This window comes from Rhyacophila brunnea, unplaced genomic scaffold (assembly GCF_057557595.1).
Source record: "Rhyacophila brunnea isolate RB1 unplaced genomic scaffold, BYU_Rbru_1.0 scaffold_472, whole genome shotgun sequence".
NCBI lineage: Eukaryota > Metazoa > Arthropoda > Insecta > Trichoptera > Rhyacophilidae > Rhyacophila > Rhyacophila brunnea.
This window is the reverse complement of record NW_028233143.1, coordinates 1-21,778: the sequence shown is the minus strand read 5'-3', so window position 1 is coordinate 21,778 and position 21,778 is coordinate 1. Positions and strand designations below refer to the sequence as shown.

Here is a 21,778-nt window from a genome sequence, read left to right as displayed (position 1 = left end):
CAAATCAAACCTAACCTAACCAAATCAAACCTAACCTAATCTAATCAAACCTAACCTAACCAAATCAAACCTAACCTAATCAAATCAAACCTAACCTAACCAAATCAAACCTAACCTAATGATATCAAATCTAACCTAAGCAAATCAAACTTAACCTAATCAAATCAAACCTAACCTAATGAAATCAAACCTAACCTAACCTAACCAAATCAAACCTAACTCAATCAAATCAAACCTAACCTAATCAAATCAAACCTAACCTGATCAAATCAAACCTAACCTGATCACATCAAACCTAACTTAATCAAATCAAACCTAACTCAGTCAAATCAAACCTAACCTAATCAAATCAAACCTAACTTAATCAAATTAAACCTAACCTAATCAAATCAAATCAAACCTAACCTAACCTGATCAAATCAAACCTAACCTGATCACATCAAACCTAACTTAATCAAATCAAACCTAACTCAGTCAAATCAAACCTAACCAAATCAACAAAAAAAAAAAAAAATGAATTTAGTGTTAATTTTAAATTTTAGCTAGGTGAGTGAGTATTCGTCTTGACATAAGACAGTGTAATAATATTATGCAATTTACGTATGGAGTACCTATACGAATTGAATAAAGAAATAACGACGTATCTACGTGTTCGATATCAGTCGACACCTGAATTGTGTTGGTAGCCCTGAAAAGGGCTTTTGTTTCAATAAAATGCGAGCGAGCGCGTATTATTCATCTCCATCTCTATCCTCATTCATCTCGTCTACTGTCGTCGTCGTCATCCACCCGAGATACCCCCCTTCCCGGGCTGCCGTCGTCGCATCATCGTCATCGTGATGATTAGATTAGATTCGATCGCGGCTTCTTACTTCTTCGCAGCGGCTTTCTTCGCGGCGGGCTTCTTCGCAGCGGCCTTCTTGGGCTTAGGCGCCTTCGGCTTCTTGGTGGGCGGCTTGGCTGACTTCTTCGCCTTGGTGGGGGTCTTGGGCTTGGCGGCCTTCTTGGCGGCGGGGGCGGCCTTCTTGGGGGAGGCGGCTTTCTTGGCGGCTGCGGCCGATCTGGCCGCGGTTTCGAGAGGAGCCGACGACTTTCTCATGGCGGTCGCGGGCTTCTTCTTTGCGGCTGCGGCCGAAGACTTGCCTCCGCCGGCCGCGGCGCCCTTCTTCTCCTTGGATGAGGCAGGGCGCGATTTCTTCGCGGCGGGCTTCTTGCCAGAGGCGGAGCCGCCCGCAGATTTGGCCTTGCCGGCTTCCAGTTTGAACGAACCGGAGGCCCCCTTGCCTTTGGTCTGCACTAGGGCGCCGGATTCGACGGCACCCTTCAGGTATTTCTTGATGAATGGCGCCAGCTTGTCGGCGTCCACCTTGTAGTTGGCCGAGATGTATTTTTTGATCGCCTGCAGGGAGGATCCGGCGCGCTCTTTCAGCTCTTTGATGGCGCTGTTGACCATCTCAGAGGTCTTGGGATGCGTCGGCTTGACCTTGGGCTTCTTCGCGGCTTTGCCTGCTGCCGATTTCTTCGCGGGGGTAGAGGGCACCGGCGAAGCGGTGACGGGTGCTGCTGTATCTGCCATCTTTGCGTTATTCGATTGATTGAATAATAGAATGAAATATAATATTAAATTATATTATATTATATCGCGGCGTATATTCTGCTTGCTATCTATCTGTACGATGCGCTAGAGTGAAACGACTCGAACGGCTCGCGGATTGTATACGGCGAGAGCGAGACGGGTGCCGCAGTACCGATGTGCGAACGCCGCTCTCAGAGATGACGTTCGTCTAGATCGGCGATTTTAGTCACGAATTGCACCGGCATTTTTGCTTCGATCTCTCGATATTTTTCAATTTTTCGCAGCCGCCGCCCTAGCGAGGGGGTTCAGGGGTGGGCGGTTGCGCCGCCCACCGATCTGTCTGTCGTTTCAAAGCGGGCGAATGGTCGCGAGTCTGTCCTCGGGCTCGCGGGATGCGTTTCAAATTGGAATTGTGTCCGCGCGCGCACATAACGTGTCGGGAAAATGGCCGTAGATTCGTTAAAAATTATCAGATTCCGACGATCGAGCCTTCGTCCGGCGCGTCGATATACCTTCTCGCGTTTGCAATCGGCCGCGGGCCCCTGGCGCCCCCGCGGGCGTCGCGATCCGCCCCCGAGTCGGCCGGAGTTAGCACAAGACGATCGCGGCATACAAACATTACTGTATCGGGCGAAGACGACGGCGGCGGCCCCGCGGTGCTCGATGCAGTCGGCGGTGTTCACGAAGTTCTGCAGCAGGCGAGCAGACGGACGATGGTGCACGGTATCACGGTGCACGACGGTGAAGAAGGAAGCACGACACGAGAATAGAATGTTCAATTCGAATAATTAGTTACCTAACGATAGATTGCGATAGGTACGGCGCGATCGGTCGCTCGCTCGCTCACTGCGCCTCCCTCCCTCCCGCGATAGATAGATAGATAGATGGATGGATGGATGGATGGATAGTGTGAAGCGAAATATCGTAAATAAATAGTTAGTTAATTAATTAAATATGATAATATGATATAATATTATGGGTGCGTTTAATATGACCGATGCGAAGCATACATACGACAGAAATATGAGAGTAGAAAACCATAGCAACCGAAATCATCAATAACAACCGACAACAAAAATGTCATTATTTGTTACTATCAAGTACCTACCTATATGAAATCAAATATAAAGACATTGGAAGGAAGATCACTCTAAGATATCGATCGGGGATTCGGAATAAACTATTCCCTATTCCCTATTCCCGAATCCGTGTGTCATGTACGTATGTAACATAAAATCTATCGTACGATGCAAAATTATCCGATTCGCATTATTTATGTATCGCATATCGAAGGATCGATGAAATAACAAACAGATGTGTAATATCATGTTATGTAGGTACCTAAATCTAATGTGATGTTTTCTTTTTCAGATGCACGCACGCACGCATGCATTCCATGCACCTAAGATGTATGGATAATATTATTAATAGTATAATGATGACTTATTGTTGTATATTACTGAATAATAATAAAATTATTCACAGATACATCGATTCTTATTATTTTCCTATCATATCATATCATCCTTCGTGGCGGGCTCAGTTAGTTATCTAGTCTAGTTTATAATAATACGGTGTGTTGGATAGTGATATAATAATTATAAGCGTAGATGCAAGATAATTATTGTAACAAATATTCGTATTATTATTACAATAGGTGGGCGGTCAGTCGATTTATTTTTCCTGCCTGGCATAAATATTGATAGCGAAACATGCGATTCGATCAATTCGATTTGAAAATATTGGCGGCCCTTAAAAGGGCCTTTGCTTATAATTCTTTCTTCATGGACTTCACTTGGAGCTGGTGTATTTGGTGACTGCCTTTGTTCCTTCGCTGACGGCGTGCTTGGCGAGCTCTCCGGGCAGAAGGAGCCTGACGGCGGTCTGGATCTCCCTGCTGGTGATGGTGGAGCGCTTGTTGTAGTGGGCGAGGCGCGACGCTTCGGCGGCGATCCTCTCGAAGATGTCGTTGACGAAGCTGTTCATGATGCTCATCGCCTTACTGGAGATTCCGGTGTCGGGGTGCACCTGCTTGAGCACCTTGTAGATGTAGATTGCGTAACTCTCCTTCCTCCTCCTCTTTGTCTTCTTCTTGTCTCCCTTGGAGATGTTCTTCTGGGCTTTGCCGGATTTCTTGGCGGCCTTTCCGCTAGTCTTGGGCGGCATGATGATCGGCGACGGGTATTACGATAACGATAGATAGATTAGGTAGGTGCGCGGTGTCAATCGGCGGCGGTGGCTCGAATGAGAATGCCCGCGCAAACTTAGACTCGCTCTTTCAGGTCACTGTGTAGAGCGATCGGCGCGCGGCTTTGCAAGTCGCGTTATGAGCCGCACGTCTCCCGCTGCGGCCGCACCGCGCGCGATTCTAAAATAACGCAAAAAAAAGTTTTCAAGCAAACTTGACAAAGGACCGTCCGTCGATTCAGGTCGACGCTTCTTTCGCACAGTTAATTTTCAACACTACCCCGTCTCGCCATGTCTGGTCGCGGAAAAGGCGGTAAAGTCAAGGGAAAGGCAAAGTCTCGTTCGAATCGCGCTGGACTCCAGTTCCCCGTCGGTCGCATACACAGGCTCCTGCGCAAGGGAAACTACGCCGAGAGGGTGGGTGCCGGTGCGCCGGTGTACCTGGCCGCCGTCATGGAATACCTCGCCGCCGAAGTACTCGAGTTGGCGGGAAACGCGGCCCGCGACAACAAGAAGACCAGGATTATCCCTCGTCATTTGCAGCTCGCCATCCGCAACGACGAGGAGCTGAACAAGCTGCTCTCCGGCGTCACCATCGCCCAGGGAGGAGTGCTGCCCAACATCCAGGCGGTGCTCTTGCCCAAGAAGACTGAGAAGAAGGCGTAAAAAAAAAAATATAAAGATTACATGCATATTAATCCATCTATCGTCGTACAAAAGGCCCTTTTCAGGGCCGCCATTTTTATTCAAATTCGAGTGGTAGCGTATCCGTGTCGAGCTCGTTATTGTGTCTCATTATTCATCGACAGTAGGACATTATTGAAATTGTTATTATTATAGGTATTAGCGCAATACAGAGAGTACTGTCCATGTTACAATAAATGTTCTGCAAATTCAATATTTGAAAATACATCTAAAATAAAAAGTAGGTATATAATTTCGTAGTAATTCATGAGGAGATAGAGATGCGTCGATCTCTTGTTTGTTAAGAGTGGCGGTTTCAGTAGTTTAAATAGTTTTGTAGGATAATGATTGTGATATATGTACCTATTTATATAGGTGAGGAGCATCTATGTAAGATATGATAAGAGGCTGTTTAATTAATATTATGAGGGTAGATATTATTTGATGAATCTCACCTCACACGCGTTGCGTTATTATATTATATTATTAGGTGGTAAGTATATTTTATTTAATCGACTGTTCAATTGATCAATTACAACAGACGCAAAATTACTTACAAAACTATTTATCCAAAAATAGTGGAACACGCAGAATGATATTATATTATACTTACTTGGAAAATAGATAGCCAAGTAGGTAGTATAATAATATACTACTATTATTACAGGCACATAACGACCGATCGATCGCTCACGGATGCGTAAACATTCGAATGTCAAAAAATTTGCGGCCCTGAAAAGGGCCTTTTGTGATAGATAGATAGATGGGTATGATAACAATATTATTATTTTTTTTAATTTTTAAGCGCGTTCGCCGCGGATTCGTCTCGCCAGCTGGATATCCTTGGGCATGATGGTGACGCGTTTGGCGTGGATGGCGCAAAGGTTCGTGTCCTCGAATAGACCGACGAGGTACGCCTCGCTGGCCTCCTGCAGCGCCATGACGGCGGAGCTCTGGAAGCGCAGATCGGTCTTGAAATCTTGAGCGATCTCGCGCACCAGTCGCTGGAAGGGCAGCTTGCGGATGAGGAGCTCAGTGCTCTTCTGATAGCGACGGATCTCACGGAGAGCGACCGTACCGGGCCTGTAACGATGGGGCTTCTTCACGCCTCCTGTGGCCGGCGCGCTTTTCCTCGCGGCCTTCGTGGCGAGCTGTTTGCGGGGAGCTTTTCCGCCGGTGGATTTTCGGGCAGTCTGCTTGGTACGAGCCATGTCTTCTTCTTCAAAGTAGTAGGTTCTGAAACGAGCGTTCAACGAGGAGTGCGCGCGCGACCCTACTCGGTGACTTATATAGAGAGATCCGCTCGCTGCGATTGGTCGACGCGGTCGCCTTCGGCGGAACAGTGGGGGGTGATCACTTTCGTCGGCGTATCGTTTTGAGGTCGAAATATTGCCTGAAAGTTCATTTTTTTTTAAAATATCCTTTTTTATTCTATTCCGCAATTATTATTAATAGCCGTTATCTTTATTGCGCACTCGCTTTGCGCGAAATGCGCAGCACTGGGCGTGGTTGCGCCGCGGCGCGCCAGAGCGAGACGCACTCGCCCGCGCCTTGAATTCGCAAGGAAGGGAGCGAGACGTCGCATACGCGCGTCTATAAAAAGAGACGTCAGAAAATTAAAAGATTCATAATTCGTCTGGCGGCCGCAGTGAGCGCATCGCATCGTTTCGATTTTTGACATCATCCACTTTTTGACACGCATACAAGATGACCGGTCGCGGTAAAGGAGGAAAGGGATTGGGAAAAGGTGGCGCCAAGCGTCACAGGAAGGTTCTTCGCGATAACATCCAGGGCATCACGAAGCCTGCGATCCGTCGTCTGGCACGTCGCGGCGGAGTCAAGCGCATATCTGGCTTGATTTACGAAGAGACCCGAGGAGTCCTGAAGGTGTTCCTCGAGAACGTCATCAGGGACGCCGTCACCTACACGGAGCACGCGAAGAGGAAGACCGTCACCGCCATGGACGTCGTGTACGCCCTGAAGAGACAGGGTCGCACCCTGTACGGTTTCGGCGGCTAAGCTGGCCAATACGATACGATACCATCTCGTCTTGATACAATACAGACTGACTACTACAATATAATGATGGATGAGTGGGTTGGTTTTAATGCTATGCCCGCTTAACTATTATTATGTGAATATATCTATCTACTCGCATACAAACGGCCCTTTTCAGGGCCACCATGTCTATTTCGTTCGATCCGTTTGCATTCGTATAGTATCGCAGTAATAATGCATGCAGTGGTGTGTGCATAGAAGGGTGGAGGTGAAATACAATTTATTTTATACGTTTCTGAACTGAAAATATGTTTGATTTGCTTAGGTTAGGTTTGATTTTGACAGGTTAGATTTGATTTGATTAAGTTAGGTTAGATTTGGTTAGGTTAGGTTTGATTTCATTAGGTTAGGTTTGATTTGATTAGGTTAGGTTTGATTTGCTTAGGTTAGGTTTGATTTGCTTAGGTTAGGTTAGATTTGATATCATTAGGTTAGGTTTGATTTGGTTAGGTTAGGTTTGATTTGATTTGATTAGGTTAGGTTTGATTTGCTTAGGTTAGGTTTGATTTGCTTAGGTTAGGTTTGATTTGATTAAGTTAGGTTTGATTTGATTAGGTTAGGTTTGATTTGATTAGGTTAGGTTTGATTTGCTTAGGTTAGATTTGATATCATTAGGTTAGGTTTGATTTGCTTAGGTTAGATTTGATATCATTAGGTTAGGTTTGGTTTGATTTGATTAGGTTAGGTTTGATTTGCTTAGGTTAGGTTTGATTTGATTAAGTTAGGTTTGATTTGATTAGGTTAGGTTTGATTTGATTAGGTTAGGTTTGATTTGCTTAGGTTAGATTTGATATCATTAGGTTAGGTTTGATTTGATTTGATTAGGTTAGGTTTGATTTGCTTAGGTTAGATTTGATATCATTAGGTTAGGTTTGGTTTGATTTGATTAGGTTAGGTTTGATTTGCTTAGGTTAGATTTGATATCATTAGGTTAGGTTTGATTTGGTTAGGTTAGGTTTGATTTGATTAGGTTAGGTTTGATTTGGTTAGGTTAGGTTTGATTTGATTAGGTCAGGTTTGATTTGGTTAGGTTTGATTGGGTTTGGTTTGATTTGATTATGTTAGGTTTGATTTGATCAGGTTAGGTTTGATTTGATTGGGTTAGGTTTGATTTGATTAAGTTAGGTTTGATTTGGTTAGGTTAGGTTAGGTTTGATTAGGTTAGGTTTGATTTGATTTGATTAGGTTAGGTTAGGTTTGATTTGATTAAGTTAGGTTTGATTTGATTAGGTTAGGTTTGATTTGATCAGGTTAGGTTTGATTTGATTGGGTTAGGTTTGATTTGATTAAGTTAGGTTTGATTTGGTTAGGTTAGGTTAGGTTAGGTTTGATTTGATTAGGTTAGGTTCGATTTGGTTAGGTTAGGTTATTAGGTTAGGTTTGATTTGGTTAGGTTAGGTAAACCTAACCTAACCTAACCAAATCAAACCTAACCTAACCAAATCAAACCTAACCTAATCTAATCAAACCTAACCTAACCAAATCAAACCTAACCTAATCAAATCAAACCTAACCTAACCAAATCAAACCTAACCTAATGATATCAAATCTAACCTAAGCAAATCAAACTTAACCTAATCAAATCAAACCTAACCTAATGAAATCAAACCTAACCTAACCTAACCAAATCAAACCTAACTCAATCAAATCAAACCTAACCTAATCAAATCAAACCTAACCTGATCAAATCAAACCTAACCTGATCACATCAAACCTAACTTAATCAAATCAAACCTAACTCAGTCAAATCAAACCTAACCTAATCAAATCAAACCTAACTTAATCAAATTAAACCTAACCTAATCAAATCAAATCAAACCTAACCTAACCTGATCAAATCAAACCTAACCTGATCACATCAAACCTAACTTAATCAAATCAAACCTAACTCAGTCAAATCAAACCTAACCAAATCAACAAAAAAAAAAAAAAATGAATTTAGTGTTAATTTTAAATTTTAGCTAGGTGAGTGAGTATTCGTCTTGACATAAGACAGTGTAATAATATTATGCAATTTACGTATGGAGTACCTATACGAATTGAATAAAGAAATAACGACGTATCTACGTGTTCGATATCAGTCGACACCTGAATTGTGTTGGTAGCCCTGAAAAGGGCTTTTGTTTCAATAAAATGCGAGCGAGCGCGTATTATTCATCTCCATCTCTATCCTCATTCATCTCGTCTACTGTCGTCGTCGTCATCCACCCGAGATACCCCCCTTCCCGGGCTGCCGTCGTCGCATCATCGTCATCGTGATGATTAGATTAGATTCGATCGCGGCTTCTTACTTCTTCGCAGCGGCTTTCTTCGCGGCGGGCTTCTTCGCAGCGGCCTTCTTGGGCTTAGGCGCCTTCGGCTTCTTGGTGGGCGGCTTGGCTGACTTCTTCGCCTTGGTGGGGGTCTTGGGCTTGGCGGCCTTCTTGGCGGCGGGGGCGGCCTTCTTGGGGGAGGCGGCTTTCTTGGCGGCTGCGGCCGATCTGGCCGCGGTTTCGAGAGGAGCCGACGACTTTCTCATGGCGGTCGCGGGCTTCTTCTTTGCGGCTGCGGCCGAAGACTTGCCTCCGCCGGCCGCGGCGCCCTTCTTCTCCTTGGATGAGGCAGGGCGCGATTTCTTCGCGGCGGGCTTCTTGCCAGAGGCGGAGCCGCCCGCAGATTTGGCCTTGCCGGCTTCCAGTTTGAACGAACCGGAGGCCCCCTTGCCTTTGGTCTGCACTAGGGCGCCGGATTCGACGGCACCCTTCAGGTATTTCTTGATGAATGGCGCCAGCTTGTCGGCGTCCACCTTGTAGTTGGCCGAGATGTATTTTTTGATCGCCTGCAGGGAGGATCCGGCGCGCTCTTTCAGCTCTTTGATGGCGCTGTTGACCATCTCAGAGGTCTTGGGATGCGTCGGCTTGACCTTGGGCTTCTTCGCGGCTTTGCCTGCTGCCGATTTCTTCGCGGGGGTAGAGGGCACCGGCGAAGCGGTGACGGGTGCTGCTGTATCTGCCATCTTTGCGTTATTCGATTGATTGAATAATAGAATGAAATATAATATTAAATTATATTATATTATATCGCGGCGTATATTCTGCTTGCTATCTATCTGTACGATGCGCTAGAGTGAAACGACTCGAACGGCTCGCGGATTGTATACGGCGAGAGCGAGACGGGTGCCGCAGTACCGATGTGCGAACGCCGCTCTCAGAGATGACGTTCGTCTAGATCGGCGATTTTAGTCACGAATTGCACCGGCATTTTTGCTTCGATCTCTCGATATTTTTCAATTTTTCGCAGCCGCCGCCCTAGCGAGGGGGTTCAGGGGTGGGCGGTTGCGCCGCCCACCGATCTGTCTGTCGTTTCAAAGCGGGCGAATGGTCGCGAGTCTGTCCTCGGGCTCGCGGGATGCGTTTCAAATTGGAATTGTGTCCGCGCGCGCACATAACGTGTCGGGAAAATGGCCGTAGATTCGTTAAAAATTATCAGATTCCGACGATCGAGCCTTCGTCCGGCGCGTCGATATACCTTCTCGCGTTTGCAATCGGCCGCGGGCCCCTGGCGCCCCCGCGGGCGTCGCGATCCGCCCCCGAGTCGGCCGGAGTTAGCACAAGACGATCGCGGCATACAAACATTACTGTATCGGGCGAAGACGACGGCGGCGGCCCCGCGGTGCTCGATGCAGTCGGCGGTGTTCACGAAGTTCTGCAGCAGGCGAGCAGACGGACGATGGTGCACGGTATCACGGTGCACGACGGTGAAGAAGGAAGCACGACACGAGAATAGAATGTTCAATTCGAATAATTAGTTACCTAACGATAGATTGCGATAGGTACGGCGCGATCGGTCGCTCGCTCGCTCACTGCGCCTCCCTCCCTCCCGCGATAGATAGATAGATAGATGGATGGATGGATGGATGGATAGTGTGAAGCGAAATATCGTAAATAAATAGTTAGTTAATTAATTAAATATGATAATATGATATAATATTATGGGTGCGTTTAATATGACCGATGCGAAGCATACATACGACAGAAATATGAGAGTAGAAAACCATAGCAACCGAAATCATCAATAACAACCGACAACAAAAATGTCATTATTTGTTACTATCAAGTACCTACCTATATGAAATCAAATATAAAGACATTGGAAGGAAGATCACTCTAAGATATCGATCGGGGATTCGGAATAAACTATTCCCTATTCCCTATTCCCGAATCCGTGTGTCATGTACGTATGTAACATAAAATCTATCGTACGATGCAAAATTATCCGATTCGCATTATTTATGTATCGCATATCGAAGGATCGATGAAATAACAAACAGATGTGTAATATCATGTTATGTAGGTACCTAAATCTAATGTGATGTTTTCTTTTTCAGATGCACGCACGCACGCATGCATTCCATGCACCTAAGATGTATGGATAATATTATTAATAGTATAATGATGACTTATTGTTGTATATTACTGAATAATAATAAAATTATTCACAGATACATCGATTCTTATTATTTTCCTATCATATCATATCATCCTTCGTGGCGGGCTCAGTTAGTTATCTAGTCTAGTTTATAATAATACGGTGTGTTGGATAGTGATATAATAATTATAAGCGTAGATGCAAGATAATTATTGTAACAAATATTCGTATTATTATTACAATAGGTGGGCGGTCAGTCGATTTATTTTTCCTGCCTGGCATAAATATTGATAGCGAAACATGCGATTCGATCAATTCGATTTGAAAATATTGGCGGCCCTTAAAAGGGCCTTTGCTTATAATTCTTTCTTCATGGACTTCACTTGGAGCTGGTGTATTTGGTGACTGCCTTTGTTCCTTCGCTGACGGCGTGCTTGGCGAGCTCTCCGGGCAGAAGGAGCCTGACGGCGGTCTGGATCTCCCTGCTGGTGATGGTGGAGCGCTTGTTGTAGTGGGCGAGGCGCGACGCTTCGGCGGCGATCCTCTCGAAGATGTCGTTGACGAAGCTGTTCATGATGCTCATCGCCTTACTGGAGATTCCGGTGTCGGGGTGCACCTGCTTGAGCACCTTGTAGATGTAGATTGCGTAACTCTCCTTCCTCCTCCTCTTTGTCTTCTTCTTGTCTCCCTTGGAGATGTTCTTCTGGGCTTTGCCGGATTTCTTGGCGGCCTTTCCGCTAGTCTTGGGCGGCATGATGATCGGCGACGGGTATTACGATAACGATAGATAGATTAGGTAGGTGCGCGGTGTCAATCGGCGGCGGTGGCTCGAATGAGAATGCCCGCGCAAACTTAGACTCGCTCTTTCAGGTCACTGTGTAGAGCGATCGGCGCGCGGCTTTGCAAGTCGCGTTATGAGCCGCACGTCTCCCGCTGCGGCCGCACCGCGCGCGATTCTAAAATAACGCAAAAAAAAGTTTTCAAGCAAACTTGACAAAGGACCGTCCGTCGATTCAGGTCGACGCTTCTTTCGCACAGTTAATTTTCAACACTACCCCGTCTCGCCATGTCTGGTCGCGGAAAAGGCGGTAAAGTCAAGGGAAAGGCAAAGTCTCGTTCGAATCGCGCTGGACTCCAGTTCCCCGTCGGTCGCATACACAGGCTCCTGCGCAAGGGAAACTACGCCGAGAGGGTGGGTGCCGGTGCGCCGGTGTACCTGGCCGCCGTCATGGAATACCTCGCCGCCGAAGTACTCGAGTTGGCGGGAAACGCGGCCCGCGACAACAAGAAGACCAGGATTATCCCTCGTCATTTGCAGCTCGCCATCCGCAACGACGAGGAGCTGAACAAGCTGCTCTCCGGCGTCACCATCGCCCAGGGAGGAGTGCTGCCCAACATCCAGGCGGTGCTCTTGCCCAAGAAGACTGAGAAGAAGGCGTAAAAAAAAAAATATAAAGATTACATGCATATTAATCCATCTATCGTCGTACAAAAGGCCCTTTTCAGGGCCGCCATTTTTATTCAAATTCGAGTGGTAGCGTATCCGTGTCGAGCTCGTTATTGTGTCTCATTATTCATCGACAGTAGGACATTATTGAAATTGTTATTATTATAGGTATTAGCGCAATACAGAGAGTACTGTCCATGTTACAATAAATGTTCTGCAAATTCAATATTTGAAAATACATCTAAAATAAAAAGTAGGTATATAATTTCGTAGTAATTCATGAGGAGATAGAGATGCGTCGATCTCTTGTTTGTTAAGAGTGGCGGTTTCAGTAGTTTAAATAGTTTTGTAGGATAATGATTGTGATATATGTACCTATTTATATAGGTGAGGAGCATCTATGTAAGATATGATAAGAGGCTGTTTAATTAATATTATGAGGGTAGATATTATTTGATGAATCTCACCTCACACGCGTTGCGTTATTATATTATATTATTAGGTGGTAAGTATATTTTATTTAATCGACTGTTCAATTGATCAATTACAACAGACGCAAAATTACTTACAAAACTATTTATCCAAAAATAGTGGAACACGCAGAATGATATTATATTATACTTACTTGGAAAATAGATAGCCAAGTAGGTAGTATAATAATATACTACTATTATTACAGGCACATAACGACCGATCGATCGCTCACGGATGCGTAAACATTCGAATGTCAAAAAATTTGCGGCCCTGAAAAGGGCCTTTTGTGATAGATAGATAGATGGGTATGATAACAATATTATTATTTTTTTTAATTTTTAAGCGCGTTCGCCGCGGATTCGTCTCGCCAGCTGGATATCCTTGGGCATGATGGTGACGCGTTTGGCGTGGATGGCGCAAAGGTTCGTGTCCTCGAATAGACCGACGAGGTACGCCTCGCTGGCCTCCTGCAGCGCCATGACGGCGGAGCTCTGGAAGCGCAGATCGGTCTTGAAATCTTGAGCGATCTCGCGCACCAGTCGCTGGAAGGGCAGCTTGCGGATGAGGAGCTCAGTGCTCTTCTGATAGCGACGGATCTCACGGAGAGCGACCGTACCGGGCCTGTAACGATGGGGCTTCTTCACGCCTCCTGTGGCCGGCGCGCTTTTCCTCGCGGCCTTCGTGGCGAGCTGTTTGCGGGGAGCTTTTCCGCCGGTGGATTTTCGGGCAGTCTGCTTGGTACGAGCCATGTCTTCTTCTTCAAAGTAGTAGGTTCTGAAACGAGCGTTCAACGAGGAGTGCGCGCGCGACCCTACTCGGTGACTTATATAGAGAGATCCGCTCGCTGCGATTGGTCGACGCGGTCGCCTTCGGCGGAACAGTGGGGGGTGATCACTTTCGTCGGCGTATCGTTTTGAGGTCGAAATATTGCCTGAAAGTTCATTTTTTTTTAAAATATCCTTTTTTATTCTATTCCGCAATTATTATTAATAGCCGTTATCTTTATTGCGCACTCGCTTTGCGCGAAATGCGCAGCACTGGGCGTGGTTGCGCCGCGGCGCGCCAGAGCGAGACGCACTCGCCCGCGCCTTGAATTCGCAAGGAAGGGAGCGAGACGTCGCATACGCGCGTCTATAAAAAGAGACGTCAGAAAATTAAAAGATTCATAATTCGTCTGGCGGCCGCAGTGAGCGCATCGCATCGTTTCGATTTTTGACATCATCCACTTTTTGACACGCATACAAGATGACCGGTCGCGGTAAAGGAGGAAAGGGATTGGGAAAAGGTGGCGCCAAGCGTCACAGGAAGGTTCTTCGCGATAACATCCAGGGCATCACGAAGCCTGCGATCCGTCGTCTGGCACGTCGCGGCGGAGTCAAGCGCATATCTGGCTTGATTTACGAAGAGACCCGAGGAGTCCTGAAGGTGTTCCTCGAGAACGTCATCAGGGACGCCGTCACCTACACGGAGCACGCGAAGAGGAAGACCGTCACCGCCATGGACGTCGTGTACGCCCTGAAGAGACAGGGTCGCACCCTGTACGGTTTCGGCGGCTAAGCTGGCCAATACGATACGATACCATCTCGTCTTGATACAATACAGACTGACTACTACAATATAATGATGGATGAGTGGGTTGGTTTTAATGCTATGCCCGCTTAACTATTATTATGTGAATATATCTATCTACTCGCATACAAACGGCCCTTTTCAGGGCCACCATGTCTATTTCGTTCGATCCGTTTGCATTCGTATAGTATCGCAGTAATAATGCATGCAGTGGTGTGTGCATAGAAGGGTGGAGGTGAAATACAATTTATTTTATACGTTTCTGAACTGAAAATATGTTTGATTTGCTTAGGTTAGGTTTGATTTTGACAGGTTAGATTTGATTTGATTAAGTTAGGTTAGATTTGGTTAGGTTAGGTTTGATTTCATTAGGTTAGGTTTGATTTGATTAGGTTAGGTTTGATTTGCTTAGGTTAGGTTTGATTTGCTTAGGTTAGGTTAGATTTGATATCATTAGGTTAGGTTTGATTTGGTTAGGTTAGGTTTGATTTGATTTGATTAGGTTAGGTTTGATTTGCTTAGGTTAGGTTTGATTTGCTTAGGTTAGGTTTGATTTGATTAAGTTAGGTTTGATTTGATTAGGTTAGGTTTGATTTGATTAGGTTAGGTTTGATTTGCTTAGGTTAGATTTGATATCATTAGGTTAGGTTTGATTTGCTTAGGTTAGATTTGATATCATTAGGTTAGGTTTGGTTTGATTTGATTAGGTTAGGTTTGATTTGCTTAGGTTAGGTTTGATTTGATTAAGTTAGGTTTGATTTGATTAGGTTAGGTTTGATTTGATTAGGTTAGGTTTGATTTGCTTAGGTTAGATTTGATATCATTAGGTTAGGTTTGATTTGATTTGATTAGGTTAGGTTTGATTTGCTTAGGTTAGATTTGATATCATTAGGTTAGGTTTGGTTTGATTTGATTAGGTTAGGTTTGATTTGCTTAGGTTAGATTTGATATCATTAGGTTAGGTTTGATTTGGTTAGGTTAGGTTTGATTTGATTAGGTTAGGTTTGATTTGGTTAGGTTAGGTTTGATTTGATTAGGTCAGGTTTGATTTGGTTAGGTTTGATTGGGTTTGGTTTGATTTGATTATGTTAGGTTTGATTTGATCAGGTTAGGTTTGATTTGATTGGGTTAGGTTTGATTTGATTAAGTTAGGTTTGATTTGGTTAGGTTAGGTTAGGTTTGATTAGGTTAGGTTTGATTTGATTTGATTAGGTTAGGTTAGGTTTGATTTGATTAAGTTAGGTTTGATTTGATTAGGTTAGGTTTGATTTGATCAGGTTAGGTTTGATTTGATTGGGTTAGGTTTGATTTGATTAAGTTAGGTTTGATTTGGTTAGGTTAGGTTAGGTTAGGTTTGATTTGATTAGGTTAGGTTCGATTTGGTTAGGTTAGGTTATTAGGTTAGGTTTGATTTGGTTAGGTTAGGTAAACCTAACCTAACCTAACCAAATCAAACCTAACCTAACCAAATCAAACCTAACCTAATCTAATCAAACCTAACCTAACCAAATCAAACCTAACCTAATCAAATCAAACCTAACCTAACCAAATCAAACCTAACCTAATGATATCAAATCTAACCTAAGCAAATCAAACTTAACCTAATCAAATCAAACCTAACCTAATGAAATCAAACCTAACCTAACCTAACCAAATCAAACCTAACTCAATCAAATCAAACCTAACCTAATCAAATCAAACCTAACCTGATCAAATCAAACCTAACCTGATCACATCAAACCTAACTTAATCAAATCAAACCTAACTCAGTCAAATCAAACCTAACCTAATCAAATCAAACCTAACTTAATCAAATTAAACCTAACCTAATCAAATCAAATCAAACCTAACCTAACCTGATCAAATCAAACCTAACCTGATCACATCAAACCTAACTTAATCAAATCAAACCTAACTCAGTCAAATCAAACCTAACCAAATCAACAAAAAAAAAAAAAAATGAATTTAGTGTTAATTTTAAATTTTAGCTAGGTGAGTGAGTATTCGTCTTGACATAAGACAGTGTAATAATATTATGCAATTTACGTATGGAGTACCTATACGAATTGAATAAAGAAATAACGACGTATCTACGTGTTCGATATCAGTCGACACCTGAATTGTGTTGGTAGCCCTGAAAAGGGCTTTTGTTTCAATAAAATGCGAGCGAGCGCGTATTATTCATCTCCATCTCTATCCTCATTCATCTCGTCTACTGTCGTCGTCGTCATCCACCCGAGATACCCCCCTTCCCGGGCTGCCGTCGTCGCATCATCGTCATCGTGATGATTAGATTAGATTCGATCGCGGCTTCTTACTTCTTCGCAGCGGCTTTCTTCGCGGCGGGCTTCTTCGCAGCGGCCTTCTTGGGCTTAGGCGCCTTCGGCTTCTTGGTGGGCGGCTTGGCTGACTTCTTCGCCTTGGTGGGGGTCTTGGGCTTGGCGGCCTTCTTGGCGGCGGGGGCGGCCTTCTTGGGGGAGGCGGCTTTCTTGGCGGCTGCGGCCGATCTGGCCGCGGTTTCGAGAGGAGCCGACGACTTTCTCATGGCGGTCGCGGGCTTCTTCTTTGCGGCTGCGGCCGAAGACTTGCCTCCGCCGGCCGCGGCGCCCTTCTTCTCCTTGGATGAGGCAGGGCGCGATTTCTTCGCGGCGGGCTTCTTGCCAGAGGCGGAGCCGCCCGCAGATTTGGCCTTGCCGGCTTCCAGTTTGAACGAACCGGAGGCCCCCTTGCCTTTGGTCTGCACTAGGGCGCCGGATTCGACGGCACCCTTCAGGTATTTCTTGATGAATGGCGCCAGCTTGTCGGCGTCCACCTTGTAGTTGGCCGAGATGTATTTTTTGATCGCCTGCAGGGAGGATCCGGCGCGCTCTTTCAGCTCTTTGATGGCGCTGTTGACCATCTCAGAGGTCTTGGGATGCGTCGGCTTGACCTTGGGCTTCTTCGCGGCTTTGCCTGCTGCCGATTTCTTCGCGGGGGTAGAGGGCACCGGCGAAGCGGTGACGGGTGCTGCTGTATCTGCCATCTTTGCGTTATTCGATTGATTGAATAATAGAATGAAATATAATATTAAATTATATTATATTATATCGCGGCGTATATTCTGCTTGCTATCTATCTGTACGATGCGCTAGAGTGAAACGACTCGAACGGCTCGCGGATTGTATACGGCGAGAGCGAGACGGGTGCCGCAGTACCGATGTGCGAACGCCGCTCTCAGAGATGACGTTCGTCTAGATCGGCGATTTTAGTCACGAATTGCACCGGCATTTTTGCTTCGATCTCTCGATATTTTTCAATTTTTCGCAGCCGCCGCCCTAGCGAGGGGGTTCAGGGGTGGGCGGTTGCGCCGCCCACCGATCTGTCTGTCGTTTCAAAGCGGGCGAATGGTCGCGAGTCTGTCCTCGGGCTCGCGGGATGCGTTTCAAATTGGAATTGTGTCCGCGCGCGCACATAACGTGTCGGGAAAATGGCCGTAGATTCGTTAAAAATTATCAGATTCCGACGATCGAGCCTTCGTCCGGCGCGTCGATATACCTTCTCGCGTTTGCAATCGGCCGCGGGCCCCTGGCGCCCCCGCGGGCGTCGCGATCCGCCCCCGAGTCGGCCGGAGTTAGCACAAGACGATCGCGGCATACAAACATTACTGTATCGGGCGAAGACGACGGCGGCGGCCCCGCGGTGCTCGATGCAGTCGGCGGTGTTCACGAAGTTCTGCAGCAGGCGAGCAGACGGACGATGGTGCACGGTATCACGGTGCACGACGGTGAAGAAGGAAGCACGACACGAGAATAGAATGTTCAATTCGAATAATTAGTTACCTAACGATAGATTGCGATAGGTACGGCGCGATCGGTCGCTCGCTCGCTCACTGCGCCTCCCTCCCTCCCGCGATAGATAGATAGATAGATGGATGGATGGATGGATGGATAGTGTGAAGCGAAATATCGTAAATAAATAGTTAGTTAATTAATTAAATATGATAATATGATATAATATTATGGGTGCGTTTAATATGACCGATGCGAAGCATACATACGACAGAAATATGAGAGTAGAAAACCATAGCAACCGAAATCATCAATAACAACCGACAACAAAAATGTCATTATTTGTTACTATCAAGTACCTACCTATATGAAATCAAATATAAAGACATTGGAAGGAAGATCACTCTAAGATATCGATCGGGGATTCGGAATAAACTATTCCCTATTCCCTATTCCCGAATCCGTGTGTCATGTACGTATGTAACATAAAATCTATCGTACGATGCAAAATTATCCGATTCGCATTATTTATGTATCGCATATCGAAGGATCGATGAAATAACAAACAGATGTGTAATATCATGTTATGTAGGTACCTAAATCTAATGTGATGTTTTCTTTTTCAGATGCACGCACGCACGCATGCATTCCATGCACCTAAGATGTATGGATAATATTATTAATAGTATAATGATGACTTATTGTTGTATATTACTGAATAATAATAAAATTATTCACAGATACATCGATTCTTATTATTTTCCTATCATATCATATCATCCTTCGTGGCGGGCTCAGTTAGTTATCTAGTCTAGTTTATAATAATACGGTGTGTTGGATAGTGATATAATAATTATAAGCGTAGATGCAAGATAATTATTGTAACAAATATTCGTATTATTATTACAATAGGTGGGCGGTCAGTCGATTTATTTTTCCTGCCTGGCATAAATATTGATAGCGAAACATGCGATTCGATCAATTCGATTTGAAAATATTGGCGGCCCTTAAAAGGGCCTTTGCTTATAATTCTTTCTTCATGGACTTCACTTGGAGCTGGTGTATTTGGTGACTGCCTTTGTTCCTTCGCTGACGGCGTGCTTGGCGAGCTCTCCGGGCAGAAGGAGCCTGACGGCGGTCTGGATCTCCCTGCTGGTGATGGTGGAGCGCTTGTTGTAGTGGGCGAGGCGCGACGCTTCGGCGGCGATCCTCTCGAAGATGTCGTTGACGAAGCTGTTCATGATGCTCATCGCCTTACTGGAGATTCCGGTGTCGGGGTGCACCTGCTTGAGCACCTTGTAGATGTAGATTGCGTAACTCTCCTTCCTCCTCCTCTTTGTCTTCTTCTTGTCTCCCTTGGAGATGTTCTTCTGGGCTTTGCCGGATTTCTTGGCGGCCTTTCCGCTAGTCTTGGGCGGCATGATGATCGGCGACGGGTATTACGATAACGATAGATAGATTAGGTAGGTGCGCGGTGTCAATCGGCGGCGGTGGCTCGAATGAGAATGCCCGCGCAAACTTAGACTCGCTCTTTCAGGTCACTGTGTAGAGCGATCGGCGCGCGGCTTTGCAAGTCGCGTTATGAGCCGCACGTCTCCCGCTGCGGCCGCACCGCGCGCGATTCTAAAATAACGCAAAAAAAAGTTTTCAAGCAAACTTGACAAAGGACCGTCCGTCGATTCAGGTCGACGCTTCTTTCGCACAGTTAATTTTCAACACTACCCCGTCTCGCCATGTCTGGTCGCGGAAAAGGCGGTAAAGTCAAGGGAAAGGCAAAGTCTCGTTCGAATCGCGCTGGACTCCAGTTCCCCGTCGGTCGCATACACAGGCTCCTGCGCAAGGGAAACTACGCCGAGAGGGTGGGTGCCGGTGCGCCGGTGTACCTGGCCGCCGTCATGGAATACCTCGCCGCCGAAGTACTCGAGTTGGCGGGAAACGCGGCCCGCGACAACAAGAAGACCAGGATTATCCCTCGTCATTTGCAGCTCGCCATCCGCAACGACGAGGAGCTGAACAAGCTGCTCTCCGGCGTCACCATCGCCCAGGGAGGAGTGCTGCCCAACATCCAGGCGGTGCTCTTGCCCAAGAAGACTGAGAAGAAGGCGTAAAAAAAAAAATATAAAGATTACATGCATATTAATCCATCTATCGTCGTACAAAAGGCCCTTTTCAGGGCCGCCATTTTTATTCAAATTCGAGTGGTAGCGTATCCGTGTCGAGCTCGTTATTGTGTCTCATTATTCATCGACAGTAGGACATTATTGAAATTGTTATTATTATAGGTATTAGCGCAATACAGAGAGTACTGTCCATGTTACAATAAATGTTCTGCAAATTCAATATTTGAAAATACATCTAAAATAAAAAGTAGGTATATAATTTCGTAGTAATTCATGAGGAGATAGAGATGCGTCGATCTCTTGTTTGTTAAGAGTGGCGGTTTCAGTAGTTTAAATAGTTTTGTAGGATAATGATTGTGATATATGTACCTATTTATATAGGTGAGGAGCATCTATGTAAGATATGATAAGAGGCTGTTTAATTAATATTATGAGGGTAGATATTATTTGATGAATCTCACCTCACACGCGTTGCGTTATTATATTATATTATTAGGTGGTAAGTATATTTTATTTAATCGACTGTTCAATTGATCAATTACAACAGACGCAAAATTACTTACAAAACTATTTATCCAAAAATAGTGGAACACGCAGAATGATATTATATTATACTTACTTGGAAAATAGATAGCCAAGTAGGTAGTATAATAATATACTACTATTATTACAGGCACATAACGACCGATCGATCGCTCACGGATGCGTAAACATTCGAATGTCAAAAAATTTGCGGCCCTGAAAAGGGCCTTTTGTGATAGATAGATAGATGGGTATGATAACAATATTATTATTTTTTTTAATTTTTAAGCGCGTTCGCCGCGGATTCGTCTCGCCAGCTGGATATCCTTGGGCATGATGGTGACGCGTTTGGCGTGGATGGCGCAAAGGTTCGTGTCCTCGAATAGACCGACGAGGTACGCCTCGCTGGCCTCCTGCAGCGCCATGACGGCGGAGCTCTGGAAGCGCAGATCGGTCTTGAAATCTTGAGCGATCTCGCGCACCAGTCGCTGGAAGGGCAGCTTGCGGATGAGGAGCTCAGTGCTCTTCTGATAGCGACGGATCTCACGGAGAGCGACCGTACCGGGCCTGTAACGATGGGGCTTCTTCACGCCTCCTGTGGCCGGCGCGCTTTTCCTCGCGGCCTTCGTGGCGAGCTGTTTGCGGGGAGCTTTTCCGCCGGTGGATTTTCGGGCAGTCTGCTTGGTACGAGCCATGTCTTCTTCTTCAAAGTAGTAGGTTCTGAAACGAGCGTTCAACGAGGAGTGCGCGCGCGACCCTACTCGGTGACTTATATAGAGAGATCCGCTCGCTGCGATTGGTCGACGCGGTCGCCTTCGGCGGAACAGTGGGGGGTGATCACTTTCGTCGGCGTATCGTTTTGAGGTCGAAATATTGCCTGAAAGTTCATTTTTTTTTAAAATATCCTTTTTTATTCTATTCCGCAATTATTATTAATAGCCGTTATCTTTATTGCGCACTCGCTTTG

The 21,778-nt window shown here is 45.4% G+C and overlaps 14 protein-coding genes across 14 annotated transcripts; 5 read left to right on the top strand and 9 right to left on the bottom strand.

The window, feature by feature from the left end:
- Positions 1-589: 589 nt before the first annotated feature.
- On the bottom strand, positions 590-1,701 carry LOC147066596 (uncharacterized). Its single transcript, XM_085955140.1, has one exon. It carries the CDS (start codon positions 1,574-1,576, stop codon positions 869-871), a length of 708 nt encoding a protein of 235 aa, XP_085811266.1. The 5' UTR covers positions 1,577-1,701; the 3' UTR covers positions 590-868.
- A 1,643-nt stretch (positions 1,702-3,344) lies between these two features.
- LOC147066595 (histone H2B-like) lies at positions 3,345-3,810 on the bottom strand. Its single transcript, XM_085955144.1, has one exon. The coding sequence runs from the start codon at positions 3,740-3,742 to the stop codon at positions 3,368-3,370; it is 375 nt and encodes a 124-aa protein (XP_085811270.1). The 5' UTR covers positions 3,743-3,810; the 3' UTR covers positions 3,345-3,367.
- A 170-nt stretch (positions 3,811-3,980) lies between these two features.
- On the top strand, positions 3,981-4,600 carry LOC147066594 (histone H2A). The gene has a single exon (XM_085955143.1). It carries the CDS (start codon positions 4,055-4,057, stop codon positions 4,427-4,429), a length of 375 nt encoding a protein of 124 aa, XP_085811269.1. The 5' UTR covers positions 3,981-4,054; the 3' UTR covers positions 4,430-4,600.
- Positions 4,601-5,218: 618 nt separating this feature from the next.
- Positions 5,219-5,832, bottom strand: LOC147066593 (histone H3). Its single transcript, XM_085955142.1, has one exon. It carries the CDS (start codon positions 5,656-5,658, stop codon positions 5,248-5,250), a length of 411 nt encoding a protein of 136 aa, XP_085811268.1. The 5' UTR covers positions 5,659-5,832; the 3' UTR covers positions 5,219-5,247.
- Positions 5,833-6,092: 260 nt separating this feature from the next.
- LOC147066592 (histone H4) lies at positions 6,093-6,475 on the top strand. Its single transcript, XM_085955133.1, has one exon. It carries the CDS (start codon positions 6,155-6,157, stop codon positions 6,464-6,466), a length of 312 nt encoding a protein of 103 aa, XP_085811259.1. The 5' UTR covers positions 6,093-6,154; the 3' UTR covers positions 6,467-6,475.
- Positions 6,476-8,513: 2,038 nt separating this feature from the next.
- On the bottom strand, positions 8,514-9,625 carry LOC147066591 (uncharacterized). The gene has a single exon (XM_085955137.1). It carries the CDS (start codon positions 9,498-9,500, stop codon positions 8,793-8,795), a length of 708 nt encoding a protein of 235 aa, XP_085811263.1. The 5' UTR covers positions 9,501-9,625; the 3' UTR covers positions 8,514-8,792.
- Positions 9,626-11,268: 1,643 nt separating this feature from the next.
- LOC147066590 (histone H2B-like) lies at positions 11,269-11,734 on the bottom strand. The gene has a single exon (XM_085955138.1). The coding sequence runs from the start codon at positions 11,664-11,666 to the stop codon at positions 11,292-11,294; it is 375 nt and encodes a 124-aa protein (XP_085811264.1). The 5' UTR covers positions 11,667-11,734; the 3' UTR covers positions 11,269-11,291.
- A 170-nt stretch (positions 11,735-11,904) lies between these two features.
- On the top strand, positions 11,905-12,482 carry LOC147066589 (histone H2A). The gene has a single exon (XM_085955139.1). It carries the CDS (start codon positions 11,979-11,981, stop codon positions 12,351-12,353), a length of 375 nt encoding a protein of 124 aa, XP_085811265.1. The 5' UTR covers positions 11,905-11,978; the 3' UTR covers positions 12,354-12,482.
- A 660-nt stretch (positions 12,483-13,142) lies between these two features.
- Positions 13,143-13,628, bottom strand: LOC147066588 (histone H3). The gene has a single exon (XM_085955145.1). The coding sequence runs from the start codon at positions 13,580-13,582 to the stop codon at positions 13,172-13,174; it is 411 nt and encodes a 136-aa protein (XP_085811271.1). The 5' UTR covers positions 13,583-13,628; the 3' UTR covers positions 13,143-13,171.
- A 388-nt stretch (positions 13,629-14,016) lies between these two features.
- LOC147066587 (histone H4) lies at positions 14,017-14,399 on the top strand. The gene has a single exon (XM_085955132.1). It carries the CDS (start codon positions 14,079-14,081, stop codon positions 14,388-14,390), a length of 312 nt encoding a protein of 103 aa, XP_085811258.1. The 5' UTR covers positions 14,017-14,078; the 3' UTR covers positions 14,391-14,399.
- A 2,038-nt stretch (positions 14,400-16,437) lies between these two features.
- On the bottom strand, positions 16,438-17,549 carry LOC147066586 (uncharacterized). The gene has a single exon (XM_085955134.1). It carries the CDS (start codon positions 17,422-17,424, stop codon positions 16,717-16,719), a length of 708 nt encoding a protein of 235 aa, XP_085811260.1. The 5' UTR covers positions 17,425-17,549; the 3' UTR covers positions 16,438-16,716.
- A 1,643-nt stretch (positions 17,550-19,192) lies between these two features.
- On the bottom strand, positions 19,193-19,658 carry LOC147066585 (histone H2B-like). The gene has a single exon (XM_085955135.1). The coding sequence runs from the start codon at positions 19,588-19,590 to the stop codon at positions 19,216-19,218; it is 375 nt and encodes a 124-aa protein (XP_085811261.1). The 5' UTR covers positions 19,591-19,658; the 3' UTR covers positions 19,193-19,215.
- A 170-nt stretch (positions 19,659-19,828) lies between these two features.
- LOC147066584 (histone H2A) lies at positions 19,829-20,406 on the top strand. The gene has a single exon (XM_085955136.1). The coding sequence runs from the start codon at positions 19,903-19,905 to the stop codon at positions 20,275-20,277; it is 375 nt and encodes a 124-aa protein (XP_085811262.1). The 5' UTR covers positions 19,829-19,902; the 3' UTR covers positions 20,278-20,406.
- A 660-nt stretch (positions 20,407-21,066) lies between these two features.
- On the bottom strand, positions 21,067-21,552 carry LOC147066583 (histone H3). The gene has a single exon (XM_085955146.1). It carries the CDS (start codon positions 21,504-21,506, stop codon positions 21,096-21,098), a length of 411 nt encoding a protein of 136 aa, XP_085811272.1. The 5' UTR covers positions 21,507-21,552; the 3' UTR covers positions 21,067-21,095.
- Between the last annotated feature and the right edge of the window lie 226 nt (positions 21,553-21,778).

Bases quoted from the DNA above. Each gene is read 5' to 3' on its own strand.
- LOC147066596 (XM_085955140.1), bottom strand. From the start codon at position 1,576: ATGGCAGATACAGCAGCACCCGTCACCGCTTCGCCGGTGCCCTCTACC.
- LOC147066595 (XM_085955144.1), bottom strand. From the start codon at position 3,742: ATGCCGCCCAAGACTAGCGGAAAGGCCGCCAAGAAATCCGGCAAAGCC.
- LOC147066594 (XM_085955143.1), top strand. From the start codon at position 4,055: ATGTCTGGTCGCGGAAAAGGCGGTAAAGTCAAGGGAAAGGCAAAGTCT.
- LOC147066593 (XM_085955142.1), bottom strand. From the start codon at position 5,658: ATGGCTCGTACCAAGCAGACTGCCCGAAAATCCACCGGCGGAAAAGCT.
- LOC147066592 (XM_085955133.1), top strand. From the start codon at position 6,155: ATGACCGGTCGCGGTAAAGGAGGAAAGGGATTGGGAAAAGGTGGCGCC.
- LOC147066591 (XM_085955137.1), bottom strand. From the start codon at position 9,500: ATGGCAGATACAGCAGCACCCGTCACCGCTTCGCCGGTGCCCTCTACC.
- LOC147066590 (XM_085955138.1), bottom strand. From the start codon at position 11,666: ATGCCGCCCAAGACTAGCGGAAAGGCCGCCAAGAAATCCGGCAAAGCC.
- LOC147066589 (XM_085955139.1), top strand. From the start codon at position 11,979: ATGTCTGGTCGCGGAAAAGGCGGTAAAGTCAAGGGAAAGGCAAAGTCT.
- LOC147066588 (XM_085955145.1), bottom strand. From the start codon at position 13,582: ATGGCTCGTACCAAGCAGACTGCCCGAAAATCCACCGGCGGAAAAGCT.
- LOC147066587 (XM_085955132.1), top strand. From the start codon at position 14,079: ATGACCGGTCGCGGTAAAGGAGGAAAGGGATTGGGAAAAGGTGGCGCC.
- LOC147066586 (XM_085955134.1), bottom strand. From the start codon at position 17,424: ATGGCAGATACAGCAGCACCCGTCACCGCTTCGCCGGTGCCCTCTACC.
- LOC147066585 (XM_085955135.1), bottom strand. From the start codon at position 19,590: ATGCCGCCCAAGACTAGCGGAAAGGCCGCCAAGAAATCCGGCAAAGCC.
- LOC147066584 (XM_085955136.1), top strand. From the start codon at position 19,903: ATGTCTGGTCGCGGAAAAGGCGGTAAAGTCAAGGGAAAGGCAAAGTCT.
- LOC147066583 (XM_085955146.1), bottom strand. From the start codon at position 21,506: ATGGCTCGTACCAAGCAGACTGCCCGAAAATCCACCGGCGGAAAAGCT.